At 41.7% G+C, this 15,288-nt stretch overlaps 3 protein-coding genes across 6 annotated transcripts; 2 read left to right on the top strand and 1 right to left on the bottom strand.

Annotated features, from left to right (window-relative positions):
- The first annotated feature begins 1,621 nt into the window (after window positions 1-1,621).
- Window positions 1,622-7,447, top strand: LOC115663594 (putative pentatricopeptide repeat-containing protein At5g59900). Its single transcript, XM_056319990.1, has 3 exons — window positions 1,622-5,015; window positions 5,221-5,428; window positions 6,939-7,447. Exon 1 carries the CDS (start codon window positions 1,688-1,690, stop codon window positions 4,409-4,411), a length of 2,724 nt encoding a protein of 907 aa, XP_056175965.1. The 5' UTR covers window positions 1,622-1,687; the 3' UTR covers window positions 4,412-5,015; window positions 5,221-5,428; window positions 6,939-7,447.
- Window positions 7,448-8,436: 989 nt separating this feature from the next.
- LOC115670236 (glycine-rich RNA-binding protein 2, mitochondrial-like) lies at window positions 8,437-11,191 on the top strand. 4 transcript variants are annotated; one of them, XM_056319992.1, is made up of 5 exons: window positions 8,437-8,494; window positions 8,571-8,684; window positions 9,435-9,503; window positions 9,595-9,701; window positions 9,805-10,196. In XM_056319992.1, exons 2-5 carry the CDS (start codon window positions 8,585-8,587, stop codon window positions 9,862-9,864), a joined length of 336 nt encoding a protein of 111 aa, XP_056175967.1. In that variant the 5' UTR covers window positions 8,437-8,494; window positions 8,571-8,584; the 3' UTR covers window positions 9,865-10,196. The 4 variants fall into 4 exon arrangements, with proteins under 4 accessions (XP_056175967.1, XP_056175969.1, XP_056175968.1 ...); XM_056319994.1 differs by lacking the exon at window positions 8,437-8,494 and adding an exon at window positions 10,754-11,191 and having other exon boundaries at window positions 8,533-8,684; window positions 9,805-9,884; XM_056319993.1 differs by lacking the exon at window positions 8,437-8,494 and having other exon boundaries at window positions 8,533-8,684; window positions 9,805-9,884; window positions 10,007-10,196.
- A 949-nt stretch (window positions 11,192-12,140) lies between these two features.
- LOC115670238 (organelle RRM domain-containing protein 6, chloroplastic-like) lies at window positions 12,141-14,358 on the bottom strand. Its single transcript, XM_030591460.2, has 4 exons — window positions 14,033-14,358; window positions 13,860-13,928; window positions 13,659-13,765; window positions 12,141-12,522 (listed from the first exon to the last, which is right to left on the bottom strand). Exons 1-4 carry the CDS (start codon window positions 14,067-14,069, stop codon window positions 12,433-12,435), a joined length of 303 nt encoding a protein of 100 aa, XP_030447320.1. The 5' UTR covers window positions 14,070-14,358; the 3' UTR covers window positions 12,141-12,432.
- Window positions 14,359-15,288: the final 930 nt, after the last annotated feature.

The raw sequence follows: 15,288 nt of genomic DNA, 5'->3' as shown, positions 1-15,288 counted from the left end.
AGACCCGTTTGCAGCGACGCCTCCACAGGGGCCGACGACGAGGACTCGCGGTTCGTGGCCACCCTCGCGAGCATTGGGGAAAGAAGAGTTGGCGGGACGAAAAACCCTTTTTCATATAATTCAAAAGGCAGATGCCAACTTTTCAAATGTTACCTTTCATCTGCCTTACATTTGGAAACATTTGGAGAGCGAAGATGACATCGTCATAGGTGTACGAGTTTGGGGATTTTCTCTCTTCCCAAATTCACAAATTAAAATAGCGCGAGCCTATTGCAAATACCAAACAGCATGTCATTCAACGATTTAAGCTTTTATAATAGTTAGCAGTGATACTGCAAAATCTCGCATTAGTATTAGAGCGGGAAATTATAAGTTCGAATCTTTCATCTCCTTAAATACGTAAGTGCAATGATTCCAGGAGGATGGACGGATGCATCTCTAGCCTCAACGCATGCCTTTTTTTATTTATTTATTTTGGTATTGCTATAATGGAAAATGATTGGGTAATTGGAAAATTCGGTGGCAAGGTCAATGGAAGTTGTTGATTCTCAATTCGTAATTTACTCTTCAATTCGATTTAAGGTTTAAATACGGTATCTTTGTCATGAGCTATGAATCTCCCTCAAACTTTCATATTTTGTTGTAGTCCTTACTCAATATACACATGGCGCGGGACACAAGATGCTAATTTTAGGTACTTCCTCAAATCTCGACCTCCGTTTTGATACTTGATTCATAAATTGAAGTTTGTTTTGTACATAATCTAACAAAAAAGCGGACACACTCGTGTACGAACGACAGAAAATGAAAAAAAAAACTTTCAAATAAGCAGCGAAAACGAAATATAAGAAATTAATCTAGGAGTTTTTTTTCGTCTCATTTAGCGTCTTCTTTCACTCGTTGTGGTTGCTTTTCTTTACTCGTCGTGGTAAATAAATCTACTCGCAATTGAAAATTTCGTGAGAACGTCATCACTAGTCCAACTAGAAGGATGCCCATAACGTGTTTCTACAATTTCTTTGTATGGCAAGCTGAGGATGTCGAATCTAAGTACGCACTGCAAGCCGTAGTTTCTGGAGGGAAAGATCTTGGCGTGTGCCCATCACTGACTATTCTGGCGATCGGTTGCCGATTAGTTTTTTTTTTTTTATGTATGCCGCGTAGATATGGTCTTTTGGGATTAGAGCATTCTCATACCTACAAGCTATACTCTCGTGTCTTCTTTCCGAGTTCTGTTTTGTTTCGCAGCTCTTTTGAGATTTGCTTTACTTGTAAACTTTCTATGTTCCTCCGACTGAACAAAAAAGAAAGGGGAGAGGATCGGATTTCGAATTCGATTTTGATTTGCGAAAGACATATGGGATTATACATCTTAAAGACACATCGTTATCTTAGAACTTAAAAAATAAAAGTGAAATATATATCGAGTTTGATTTTATATATAGAGAGACAAATAAAAAATAGAGAAATTGATAAAATTTATTTTTTGGGGGCCTTTTTTTCTCCTATTTGGGCCATTTCAAAGCCCACGATTTCGCTTCGCTTCAGCTACGCCTTCGGCGAATGGACGATCGATCGATCGATCTTCTCCTACGCCTGCGCAAACACGAGCGAATCGTGCAGCTCCGTCGCAAGCGCCGCAACCCCCATCAATGGCTGACGCTCTTCGTCCCATCAGTGCGCCAAAATGAAGAACCTCGCTCGCTCGCGAAAACCCATCTTCGGCCTCTGCTTTCGGGCCCCGTCGAGACCCTTTTGCAGCGCAGCCTCCGCAGGGTCCGGCGACGGCGACGACGACGGGGACTCGCGGTTCGTGGCCACCCTCGCAAGCATCGTCCGGGGGAGGAATAGCTGGCGGGACGCGCTCGACAACCCGTTCATCGCGAGCTCCTTGGCGCCCCGTCACGTCGAGAGGGTGCTGGTCGGAACCTTGGACGACTGCCGGTTGGCTCTTCGGTTCTTCAATTTCCTGGGTCTCCACAGGGGCTTCGTCCACTCGACCGCGTCGTTCTGCATCTTGGTTCACGCCCTCGTCCAGGGCAACCTCTTCTGGCCCGCTTCGTCGCTGTTGCAGACGCTGCTGCTACGCGAGCTGAGCCCGAGGGAGGTTTTCGGGGAGTTCTTCAAGTGTTACGAGGAATGCGGGTTCGCTTCGAGCCTGGGTTTTGATCTGTTGATTCAGAGCTATGTGCAGAAAGGAAGGGTCTTCGATGCCTGTGCGGTTTTCGAGCTCACGGCGGAGCACAAGTTGCTGCCAGAAACGAGGACTTTGAGTGCCCTTTTGAGCGGGCTTGTGAAAGTCAGGCAGTTTCCGCTGGTTGTGGAATTGTTCGATTTTATTCTGAGCTTAGGTGTCTCGCCAGATGTTTACATGTATACGATGATAATCAGGAGCATGTGCGAGACAAAGGATTTCATGAGAGCCAAAGAAGTAATCTGTTTGATGGAGCACTCTGGGTGTCAGTTGAATGTAGTACCTTACAATGTGTTGATTAATGGGCTTTGCAAGGATCAGAGGATTGGGGATGCCATCGTGATCAAGAATTCTCTCAGAAGAGGTGGACTCCAAGCGGATGCTGTAACATACTGCACATTAGTGCTCGGGCTTTGCAAAGCACAGGATTATGGGGTTGCATTGGAGTATATGAATGAAATGTTTGAGTTGGGACTTTGTCCAACTGAAGCGGCTCTTTCTGGCCTTACTGAGGGGCTGAGGAGGAAGGGTAAGATCATGGATGCTTATTATTTGGTTGATAGAGTGGGGAAGCTTGGAGTGTTGCCTAACTTGTTTGTATGTAATGGTTTAATAAGTTGTCTGTGCAAAATCAGCAAGTTGGATCAAGCTAAGTCGCTTCTTGATAAGATGAGGAAGGACGGTCCATCTCCGAATGATGTTACATACACCATTTTTATTGATTTTTTCAGCAAGAAAGGAGAGTTGGAAACCGCTCTCCATTTTCTTGATAATATGGGCAAGGCAGGAATAAGAGCTACTGTTTATACCTACAATTCTTTAATAGGCGGACACTGCAAGCTAGGAAATTTGTCTGCTGCCAAGTCTATCTTTCATGAGATGACTGAGAAGAGACATATACCAACTGTAATAACTTACTCGTTATTGGTTGACGGATACTGCAAAGAAGGACAAATGCATGAGGCATTCAGACTCTACCAGGAAATGACTGGGAAGGGTATAGGACCTAATATATACACCTTTACTGCACTCATTTCTGGTCTGTGTCGTGTAAATAGGGTTGATGAAGCTTGTAAATTATTTGATGAAATGGTGGGAAAGAATGTTCTCCCAAATGAGGTAACATACAATGTTATGATTGATGGGTACTGCAAGGTAGGCAATGTCGTTAGAGCCTTTGAATTGTTTAATGAAATGCAAAAAAGGGGCCTTGTGCCTGACACATACACGTATAGGTCCTTAATCGGTGGCCTTTGTGTGATTGGTAGAGTAACTGAGGCCAAAAACTTTTTGGATAACCTATGCCACCAGCATATTAGGTTAAATGAGATGTGCTATGGTACACTTTTACATGGATTTTGCAAAGAAGGAAGATTAGAGGAGGCAATGACAATTGTTTCTGAGATGGTTGAAAGAGGTATAAATGTGGATCTTGTGTGTTATGCTGTACTTATATACGGAATTCTCAAAAAGCATGAGGTAAGGAGGTTACTGTGTGTCCTAAAGGAGATGCACGATCTTGGTTTAAGGCCTGATAGCGTAATATATACCAGCATGATTGATGCTTATGGCAAAGCAGGGAACTTGAAGGAGGCATTCGGTTTTTGGGATGTGATGATTGGAGAAGGGTGTAGCCCGAATGTGGTGACATACACTGTCCTAATAGATTGCTTATGTAAGGCGGGATTCATAGATAAAGCTGAGCTCCTTCTAAAGGAAATGCTAGCTTCTAATTCCCTCCCGAACCATGTAACATATGGTTGCTTTCTCGACCACTTGACAATAACAGGTGATATGGAAAATGCTGCAAAGCTGCACGAAGCAATGCTTAAAGGGTCTTTGGCAAACTCCACCACTTACAATATGCTGATCCGTGGTTTCTGCAGATTGGCTAAAATTCGAGAAGCTTCTGAACTTCTAGTTGAGATGACTGCAAATGGCATCTTTCCAGATTGTATATCTTATTCAACCTTGATTTACAACTATTGTAAAAGGGGTCATTTACAGGAAGCAATCAAATTATGGGAAAATATGCTGAGTAAGGGTCTGAAGCCAGATACAATAGCATATAATTTCTTAATTTATGGTTGTTGCGTGACTGGAAACCTTAAGAAAGCTTTTGAATTGCGGGATGATATGATAAGAAGGGGTGTGACACCAAATCGGGTCACGTATAGTAATCTCAGCCATGGAGCTTCTTTTAACATTTTACCATAAGATGCAGTAGATTGAACTATTCAATGTTAAATGAACCCAAGATGGGGTCCTTTGTGAGCTATGGCTGCGAAGTTATCATGTGCGGCAATCTACTGTACTTGGATCAGAACCTAAGGGTCCAGGTAAGCGCTGCTCTTTCTTGGTTTTAGCATTCCAATCAAGTCTGCGATCAAGTAACTCCTTTTCTACTTTCCCCTTCCTTCTTTTTAGGATTGACTAATCCTGTATACTAACAGGCAAGAAAAAGATGAATTCTAGAATTCAAGGATGATGTTCATCCTTAGGCTATGGTGATTAAAACTATCTTATATGATGGTACACGTTCCCGCGTGAAATGTGTGCCAACTTTCCCTGCCTGAATTAATTATTTAGCTGGTACCTTCAATTGTGAACCTCAAACATTCATTATGCATATAACAGCATTTTGTGGTTCTCTGGGCCATCACATTTGTGAGTGCTCGATCACCTGCATGTTTCTCTTATTTTTCACATGTGATCGTACATGTAGTCACTTACCTGTAATCTCAGGACTGAGCAAATGGCTCAACACGAGGGCATTCACTGCTACGGTGAAATCTTTACATCTCTCTGTCCAGATGTACAGGTGAGGTTTTGCATTTCCCGTTTCTTTTCTTTTTGCCCTGGCTGGTTTGGACCAGTGAAGGTCAAGACTTACAGATTGCATGGATGTTGAGTTTCTTCTGGATTTGTTTCCTTATAAGTAGCATTTAGAGTTTCAAAGCATATGTCCACCTCTCATCAATCATTTTAGACATTATAGTCCTCACTGCTGTATATTTATTTGTCAGAGGAATGCGGCTAAGCACCAAAAAAGAGTTGGCACGAAACAGCTATGAAATTTGAGGGATTGGGGCATAAAGAAAAGCAAGCTTTTCCAATTTCGAATTCATTTTCTCGTAATGATGCGAGATTGGTTAAAATGTCATTTGCATGATCATAGTGGAATGATATGTGGATTTCCAAGCATGGAACCGAGACATGGGTCGGGAACTAAAGGTATGTCCAGATCCTGTTAATTTAGAATAATTCAGCTATTTTTTAAGTAAGTTTGACTAGTTATCATTCGTAGCTTGGTCTTTTTTTGGGACTTGCTGCGTACAAGTCGAAGGTCAGCCACATGATGTTTAAAACCGTGAATAGCCGAGAATTCTTCTCTTCTTCCTTTTCAATGCTATTGGATGATATGTCTGTTTTCAGTTGAGAGATCTTTTGTTTGTGGGCACCAAGTGTTGGATAGTTCCTCTTGGAGTGATTTATCTCACAAAGATGAATGCAAGTACCGCGTTTTCTGGATATGAAGTTTCCATGTCTCTAGAATATCAAAACATTATATTAAATGTCTTTTTTTTTTTGGTCGAATATATTAAGAGTGCACATGGCAACCATTCTGTGCCCGGGAACAGATTCTGGTCAGAAATGATTCATTTTGATTCTGTGCCTGGGAACAATTTCTAAGCATTTGAAGGCGTTTGGTAACTGCCCAAAATTTCTATTCTTAGAATAGAAAAAGAACAGAAATGCGTTTGGTAACTACACAAAATTTCTTTTTATTTATAATATTTTGAATTTTTTAATATTTCTTTCTTTTTTTTTTCTTTTTTTTTCCCACGGCGAGGTCGAGCCTCGCCAGGCCAAGGCGAGGCTGACCTCGCCGTCGCCACCCCTTGAGACGGCGAGGTCGGCCTCGCGATGGTCGGGCGAGGCTCGACCTTGCCCAGATCTGGTGAGGCCGACCTCACCGTCGCCATCCCCGACGACGGCGAGGTCGGCCTCACCAGATCACGGTGAGGTCGAACCTCGCCAGGCCAAGGCGAGGCCGACCTCGCTGTCGCCACTCCTCGCGACGGCGAGGCCGGGCAAGACTCGACCTCGCCAGATCTGGGCAAGGCCGACCTCGCCGTCACCGGGGGCGACAAGGGCCACCCTTGCTGGCCCTGGCCAGTCGCCGGTGGACGGTCGCCGGTGGCCGGTCGCTGGCAGTGGGCCGGGAAGAAGATGAAGAACAAATAAAAAAGAAAGAAGAAAACCAAGAAGAATCAATTCCGGAAAAATTGTTCCAGAATCAAGAAGCTACTTTTTTTTGCTTCTTGATTATGTTCCAAAACTGATTCTGAGATCAATTTTTTACAAAATTGTGCCCGGGCACAAAAATTTTAACAAACGAATTTCTGTTCCCAAACTGATTCTGGAAACAAAAGAACAGAAATTTTCACTATTTGGCATGTTGCCAAACGGGCCTAAATGTCTTAGGCCTGTGATGAATGAACGTTTTTTTAGAATGACTGGTTGGGCTTGTATGTGGACTAATAGTTCCTTCCATGGAATAGGTGCAAAAACACAATGTTTGCTATACAAGAGGTGATCTTGTCATCATATCCGTGATTTTTTCCTCGGGAAGCTGAAATTGCTTTATGATCTACTATAATCTACACTGTTTATCTCGGTTATTCTACGAAGAGGGTTCTGGCAAGATGGATTGTCATGCAGCATCTTTTACTTCATGCAGGGAGCATAAGCGTTGATCCTCCAAGCAGATTGTGGAGGGAAGCTGATATTGTTGTGGAATCTGCGGAGTCAGAGGGCGTAAAATGCCCGCTGCACTTGATGATTGTTCTCTAGAAGGCATGGCATCAAATTGGAATGCGTAGGAATCTGTTTCACACAGATTTAGATTAGGATGCGGTGACAGAAGTTGCTTAGTGATTGTTTGAGCATCTCTATGGTCGTGATGTGGTGTAGCTGGCCTATGATGCCGTAGTCCATGTGGTTCACTGACTCATATTTTAAAGCCGCAACATCCTAAAGTTTGGTATAGTATATCCTTAAACGCAACCGTGAGATGTTGCGGTCGTGAGGGTGCGGTCATGAGGTTTTAGTGTTTCTGTCGATGACCTTGCGGAAGTTAAAAACACTGTAGTTTCTGTGAAGAATTTGTACAAACCACGATTCTTACTGTGGTTTTGTTCTCCATGTTCAAGAGAACAGCTTCATTGCAATTTCAGAAAGTTATATGGATGGGACCGCTTTGATCTCAAAGATTGAGGTTGAGGATGAATTTCATTCAACGCAGGACGGTATATTTTTATCAGTTTCGGTATCGACACTCGGATTACCTGTGTTAAGAACAAGAGTACTTTTATGACACAGGAAATGCAACGAAGGAACATGTAAAAGACTTTCCTATTTGCAGAACACTGATGTTCAGATAACAGGTTTGTCATGTTCTGCACCAGGAAATCCACGGTGGGAGGTAAAGGCACTGATTGATAAATCAGTGCCTTTAGGAGGATATTAAAAAAACAACGGGGTTATGTGTTACATTCATGTAGTAGCCTTTGACAGTTTGGGATTAATCCCTCAATAATGTCTCTACAAACACCCAATAACCCAACTAGCAATCCCAGCAGATAAGTGGGAAGTGAAAAAAACATAGTTTGCATCAACTAAATTATCCCGAAACTTCTTTTAGCACATGAATCATCATCGTCTCGGAATTCTTTCCATTCACCAAACATCTCATTCTGTATTGCACCATGCTCCGCCACTGCCAATCTGTAGTTTGGAGTTCCACATGCAAAATGAATGTCATTAGGATGTTTAAGGGAGGGCAAACCAGCCCTACTGCCAATTCTTATTGGTATATTCACATCTTCAATTCTTCTAAAATTTAACATTGTGACATTACCAAAATGAGATTGTACAAATCCATTTTTTTTCTCATTTTTTCATACTCTAATTTTCATTTCTTTTGTTTAACTTGTGGAAAAAATTGATTTCAAACAAAAAACAATCGATATATTAATTAGGGAGAAGTTGGTAAAACTTTAACAAAATGTTCAATGATTGAAATAGTCGAAAGTTTCGAGGTTAACGAAGTATAACGGAAAGTTTGATGAAATCTTCGAAAACATCATAGTACGATATCTCCTTTTCTTATTAAGGTTCTGATTATTTCACGAAAGACAGATAAGACTAGATTGTTTAGGAGAATTGGTTTAATTTTTCAGATGCTTTAATGGCGGAAATTAGCAAAACAAACGAACGCGGTAATTTCTTCAACGGGTAAGTAAAAAAAAAAAACAAAACTTGTTTCAGTTGTTTCAGTTATACTGCAAATCTCAAGGAGTCGCTTTGATAGGCTCTGAGGGTACGATGCAGGGTTTAGGTGCTCGCATTGCTCGTCGCTCACGTGCCTCTCCGCTCGCCGGAGGGATATTGTCTCGCGGTTCTTGCACCAAATTGTTCGTCGGAGGTTTCACCCTCTTATCCTTTTCTTGATCCCTGCCCGGGTTTTCTTTTAAATTTTTGCTCTTCCACGTCCGTTTCGAATCGATTCCGTTCTGATCTTTACGTTCCCTCTGTTTACTCTGTTTTTAATTGCGATTGAAAGTTGATGTCCCATTTGAGAACTATGCCATGCTATGCCGAATTTGGCCGTGTTTGTGCTTGACCTTACTGCTGATGATAGAGAGAACGCTACGTTTCAAAGTTCAGACCGGGCTGTGGGTTACTGGGTTTATTGTGAAATGTGCTCTGTTGAGCGTGAACATCGAAGCAAGTTAGTAGGCATAAGGTGGGCTGAATATACCTATGCTTGAACATTTGTGTATCTTCCAATGTTCATGAATGTCACGTCGAACTCGATCTGTTTTCGCCGTGTATGAGCTAAACAAGTGTTGGGCTCGCATAAGGCCGCGGAACCCGGACATCTGAAGATATGTCACGTGCCTCTTCTTTGAACTGTATGGCTTTTCGAAACAATTGCTTTTGAACATGTTCCTTCTTTTGTTCACGAATCAGCGAATGCTTTATTCTTCTTCTTTCGAATGCCGGTTATGTCTGGACGATCTGTGAAGCATGTGTATGCCAAGGCTCAGCCAAGTTGTTGGAATCCTTTACTGGTAGATGAATTAAGTGTGTGTGCATGCCAAACTATTCTACGGACAGTCTTTGAGCTTTGTTGTTGTTTGCTCTCTTAAAGTCAGTGTTGTTCGAGCTGCAGGACTTTCTTATGATACTAACGAACCTGTTCTAAAGGATGCTTTTCGCCAATTTGGTGATATAATTGAAGGTATGTCAGGAGAGAGATTTGAACTCCATTTGTTCTCTTCTCATGGTGGCTTGAACTTTTGTTGAGGTAACTAAATTGATGGTTTTGGCAGTTAAGGTGATATGTGATCACGTGAGTGGAAAATCCAAAGGGTATGGGTTTGTGCAGTTCCAATCTGAAGCTGCGGCCAGCACAGCTCTGAATGAAATGGATGGAAAGGCAAGTTATTTCCGACTTACTTATATTACTGTTAACAGTTGTCAGTGTGTTAAGTCCATTTTCAATGTACAAAACTGGTACTGATTAGATTCTCTCATGGCAGTCATTAGACGGAAGGGACATTCGTGTACACTATGCGCAGAAGAGAAATGGCGGACTATGATGATCTTAGTATTGATATAAGTAAGTTTCTTTCACTTGCATGGACTGCTATTTAGCTGATGATCTTTTGTTTGTACTGGACTGAATGTTCCATACGGCCACACTTCATGAAACCTGTGAAAGCAAATTGGATGGTGGTACAGGAATTGAAGGTGGCCTCTTCTATTTTCTCATGTGTCAGTACAATTTACCTGTATCGATTTTTTCTTTCGATCAAGCGAGTAATAAAGGTCTCTCTCTCTCTCTCTCCCATTCCTCTTTCTCAATAAACGTATGAACAGTGAATCTGGGCCTGATACTTCAAATTAGCAAATGGCTGCTTCCTCATGTCTATAGCATTAGCAGGTTACTAACATTCTTTGAAATTTTACTTTATATTCTCGTCCTAGATTAATGATATTTGTGTCGATTTAAAGTAAAGGGATGCTGGGATTGCATGTCGATTTCATGAAAGCACTTTCAAATGCATTATTATTTGAGGAGCTGATCCCTCCCATGCTACAACACAAGGAATCGGTTTTCATTCGCTGTGCACTACAATTAATTTACCTATCTTTATGATAAAACTGCTAGGTTTATCAAATGAGAGCAGTATTGCATTGTTTTACTCTGGAGGTCTCAACTGTAGCTGGGTAAAATATGCATTAGGTGGTGAGGCTTTTAAGACCATCATCGACTGCGGTTCTTAAGGAAAAGGCTTTGGAGATTTATCTAGTTATTTCGTGGATTTGATGACTGATTCAATCAAGTGATAGAGTAAATACTAGAGGCATTGATGTTTTCCAGTTTCATATATTCCTCATTCATGATGGGGACCAGAAAACAAACATTGCAGTAAAGTTGGAAAGATGCAGATTCTGAGTCTGACTGCATCTTTCTTTCTTTGTAAGCACATTGTGGTCAATTTTAAGGAAGTGCTTCATAGATGCAAGGACACGTGAATGTGGGAGCTTCTTGTGAGGGAGAAGCACAGCAATCTAGTCTCCGAGTATCAATTCAATCATTACATTCAGGAAGCGTTCATCGTAGGCTCAATGAAGTATCTTTTCTATGTCTCTAAATTTGAAGAATGCAGTGACTGTGTGTATTCACTGTCCCAGGCAGCGAGCAAGGTCTTAATATGCATTCTAGATTATTTGGTGGTGCAACTCTTGCTTCTTGTTAAAGGAAAAATTATACTCCCATACTAGACATTGTAGTTTTGGAGCAATGTCTATGAACAAGAGCAATGTCATTTTGGTTATTTGGGAGGGTTTGTGAGGATCTCTGTGTTTTTGAATGAATAACTGAACTACCTTTCTACTTATCAGTCAAGTTTCGAGGAAGAACTTTGAAAATCTTCTCTTTGAAGACCTCTCATAATTGTCGGCAAACAAGAAGATCAGCATGTTTTGAAATGATAAACAAAATCAAGACGTGGTCCAAAAAGGGATTCCCAAACAAAGAACAGTTTGTTTAGTAAGATGAATGGTATTATTGCTTTTGAGTTCATACTCCTTGGACGAAATATGACATTCTAAAAGTTCTAACACCAGAGAGATTGCAAATTAGACATAATCATGTTCTCATGGAGGAATGGGTGTGCAACTTTGCCCCTGGGGTTAAACCCCACGCAGATGTGTTACATATCTATTTTGCAGTGGAAGACAAGACGGAGTTGCCCTTGTTTAGAGATTCTCTTTGTGAAGATGCTGCAAGGCGAGAGTGCTGGATCTGATTGAGGAAATCCATATGATGTCTGAGAAACAGCGATGAACTTGTTCCTCGATCTTCCATAAAAACTGATATAAGCTTTTGGGTAAAGAATTGCCGTTGCAGGCAGCACGCTAACCCTTTGCGAGAGGCGAATAGGAGTTTCTCCGGAAATTGAAGGCTAATTAGGTCCGCAATCCTCAGTTATCAATTCAAATGGCCTGGAATAGATACTCTAAATTTTAGAATTTCCAGCACAAACGAAACTACATTGCACGAAATGGGAGAGAACATTAGTTGCATCGAAGGACTTATGTCCACCAAATCCAAGGACGGAGGATGTATTGGGTGCACCCTACGCATTGTGCCTAAAAAAACTCTCAGTAAATAGGGGCAGAGTACTGCACAAGTTGCTGAGTCAAGCGCGGAACACGTCCTGCTGAAGCGCAAAGCGAATATGCCATTCAGATGATCCATAGGAAAATTCACTGATTGTTTTTGTTGGTGCGTCAACATTGCTTTGGCATATTCTTGTTTCTTAAGTAATGGAAGTTTCATTCTATTGAAAGGAGGAAAGAAAAATCATTCTCGAAGAAATAATGCACATTGCAATCAAGTTTTGTCTCGAAAACCTGAGAACCTGACTGCAGTGAATGAGTCCCATTGAAGGTCGATATAACCACCAGCATCAGATCCTAATCTTTTACATGTAACCATCAGCATCAGATCCTAATCTTTTACATGTAACTATCAGCATCAGATCCTAATCTTTTTTGCTCTTATTAGCACGTCAGGAAACTTTACTGGAGATTTATGCGAAAAGGATCTGCGACTCCATTATCCTTTTGGTGCCTCGGAAGGAACTCTTCAATCAATACTAGCCTGATGCATCTTCACGAGAGTCGGCAGCCTTTTCAGGCCCTCTAGCTTGTGCAAATTCCACGAATATCAGCCTTCCATCAACAATCTGCATACAATATCAACACGAATCGTTAAGCTTGAGTTCTCACAAGTGCATACTCAGTCCAGCCCAACTTGGAGAAGCGAGAGAATCACTGGATTTTTTATTGCCCAACAGAAGGATGTCGATGTTTCAGCTTCTTTTCAAGAAAAAACAGTTGCAAGGAACATTTCTCTCAAAGTACGGAGAATGAGTAAGAAATCAAAGTAGAAGCAGAACTAAATAAGAGTACATTAGATTTCGTAAAAGATGGAAGAAAGCAACTTCATCCATAATATATAATAGAGCCACCCTAAATTACAGCAGCCATAATAATTGGAGCACTCTGCATAATTTCAATATAAGACGTCATGGCTATGAGAACACTTGCTCAATGTTGGATACGAGAGCAGGGCATAATAAGCCGTCACGACACACTTCACATTGTGTATGTAGCACAATTCGATATGACAGAAGAATGCCTCCTCAATCTAGGAGGCAATTTATTCCCATTCCTTCATTCTTGAAACAATTCAGTGACTGTATGACTTAAATACCTAGTAAGAATTTGACCAGAGTTCCTATTTCATTTTGCCTAACGTTGCCGTATTGGGAAAGAAGAGTTTCATAGAACCGCAGCGCTTATCGATCAGAAACTCCGTGGAAAAGGAAAAGTTATGGCCCCCAGTATCTAAACGCTTGTGACAACTCATCTTACTAGAGAACACATTAGAAATACATAACTACCTGAACTAATCCAAACCCATAATATAGAATAAGGGCATTTTAGCTTTCTAACAAAAAATGATCATGGAGATGACAATGCAACCACCCCTCATATCAATGAACCATTTGAGGGCACGAAGCTATCAAGCTAGTCCGAGACTCCAAGTCATGACATATTCATCTGGCCATGATCAAAATCATTCCAGGCTCAAGCTCCAACTGTTCATCCATAACAAAGAAAGGCTTCCTAATATGTTCCGACGTGCCCGAGTATTCCAGAGACAAGGAAACTTCACGAGTTCATTATACCCGGAAAATTTCACCAACCTCAGTTTTTGTGAGATAAATCACTTCTAGACAAACCATCAAGCACGTGGTGACCGTAAATTTAATCATGTCCAATGGCATAGGAAAGGGGAGGAGACGAAGAAGAATACCCTTCCGTTCAAGGCCTTCAATGCCCTATCCGCTTCGACCTCGGACTCGTAAGCAACGAAGCCGAAACCTTTGGACCTTCGAGTACTCGGGTCTTTAATCAACCTGACTGCAAACACCAGCCAATGTGTCGATCAAACCTCAAGGGTGGGTGAGTCGAACAAAGTTGTGCTCTCTCTGATAAGGGATCGAGCCGGGCTTACCTTCCTTAATTGAACCGAATGGCGAAAACAATCGTCTCAGCCCTTCCTCCGTGGTGTAGAACGACAATCCTAGAATTTATTGGAAGAGGGGAAAGAAAGAAACGTATCAGAAAGAGTCAGAACAGAACGGAAGTAAATGGCGACTATAACTCGGGGTGATGAGGAGTTCCTACTGCTGACGAATAGCTCGGAGCAGAGTCGCTTTGCCATGTGCGGATGATGGTTATGATGGTCTCCTCGAGCCAGACACAGACACAGACAGAGACAGAGACAGACAGAGGTTGCAAGAAGAGCAGGAAGCGTTGGGAGTGTTTGACAACGTGAGGAAAATGTCCTGAAGCTAAAGCTATGCTTTGACTAGCTCGATGAATGGAAAGTATAGGCCTCAAGGTTTTCCAATTGTACTATGTCTAAGCTCCTAAATTAGGGGATGTGCTCCCTTGTTTTGAGATAGAAGTTTGACAAGAAGTTATATTTACTTTCTTCATGCATATGATAGTGTTCAGGCCCCGATTATATATGGAATTCGCAATCATAAATTTTCCTTCAGTTTGTCCGTACGAATCGCTCGCATCTAATCTGAAACAGGTCTTGACTACACCGTGTCCAAGAGCAAAACGATGCCGTTTGGATTGCTAGAATCGTTGCCCTCAAGTTGCTCAAAATGTCACCGTTAGTTGATGTGCTCCCTTGTTTAGAGATAGAAGTTTGACATGAAGTTATATTTACTTTCTTCAAGCATATAATAATGTTCAAGCCCCGATTATATATGAAGTTATATTTACTTCCTTCCAACATGAAGGCGCGCCTCAGGCACATCAAACATTAGTCTCTTCGAAAAGCGCAACAAATGGGCATCGAATACATCATAACAAATAACCCTTTTTTCCTTCAATTCTCTCCCAAAAGAACTGGAGGAGTAACTTCACACTGGTTGCCGCTCTCAACTTCGAAGCGACAGCAGAGCCACACTACATCATAGTGTCAGTCTTAAAAGACATGTCTTTCATCCAACACAGGCCTTATAAAATGGAAGAAATCATCTAAAGAACACTCCCAAGAGAAACCCCATCAGTCGAACGAATAAGCAACTCCCCAAATTCTATACCTGATTTATCCACCTCATGCAACTCCTAAGGCTTGACATAAACTCGATGCCTACCAAACATTTGTACAAGTCATTTGCTTAATACACAAGAACCGATCAGTTAAGACTTGTTTCGAACAAGCTCTCAAGTACTAAAGCTGTGTTTCATGAATTGGACAAATTGCACCCCGTGGCGCGGTCCAAGGATCAGGACGAGCTATGATGGTTTCAAGACAGAGCCTAAAACAGTTGTTTCACAAATTACTCCTATGAACGCACCAACCCTTCAAATCCCACAGCGACCATCTTGAAGTGGACCGAAATTCACACCAATTTGAATGA

This window comes from Syzygium oleosum, unplaced genomic scaffold, assembly GCF_021117445.2.
Source record: "Syzygium oleosum isolate NSW1041296 unplaced genomic scaffold, Sole_v2.1 Sole_v2.19, whole genome shotgun sequence".
NCBI lineage: Eukaryota > Viridiplantae > Streptophyta > Magnoliopsida > Myrtales > Myrtaceae > Syzygium > Syzygium oleosum.
The sequence above is the reverse complement of the archived record's forward strand: the minus strand, read 5'-3'. Positions and strand labels throughout refer to the sequence as shown.

Bases quoted from the DNA above. Each gene is read 5' to 3' on its own strand.
- LOC115663594 (XM_056319990.1), top strand. From the start codon at position 1,688: ATGAAGAACCTCGCTCGCTCGCGAAAACCCATCTTCGGCCTCTGCTTT.
- LOC115670236 (XM_056319994.1), top strand. From the start codon at position 8,585: ATGCAGGGTTTAGGTGCTCGCATTGCTCGTCGCTCACGTGCCTCTCCG. The intron at 9,504-9,594 runs GTATGTCAGGAG...TGGTTTTGGCAG, and splicing joins ATTTGGTGATATAATTGAAG to TTAAGGTGATATGTGATCAC. The intron at 9,702-9,804 runs GCAAGTTATTTC...CTCTCATGGCAG, and splicing joins TGAATGAAATGGATGGAAAG to TCATTAGACGGAAGGGACAT.
- LOC115670238 (XM_030591460.2), bottom strand. From the start codon at position 14,069: ATGGCAAAGCGACTCTGCTCCGAGCTATTCGTCAGCA. The intron at 13,929-14,032 runs GTAGGAACTCCT...AATAAATTCTAG, and splicing joins CTCCGAGCTATTCGTCAGCA to GATTGTCGTTCTACACCACG. The intron at 12,523-13,658 runs GTATTCTTCTTC...TATTGTATGCAG, and splicing joins TGAAGGCCTTGAACGGAAGG to ATTGTTGATGGAAGGCTGAT.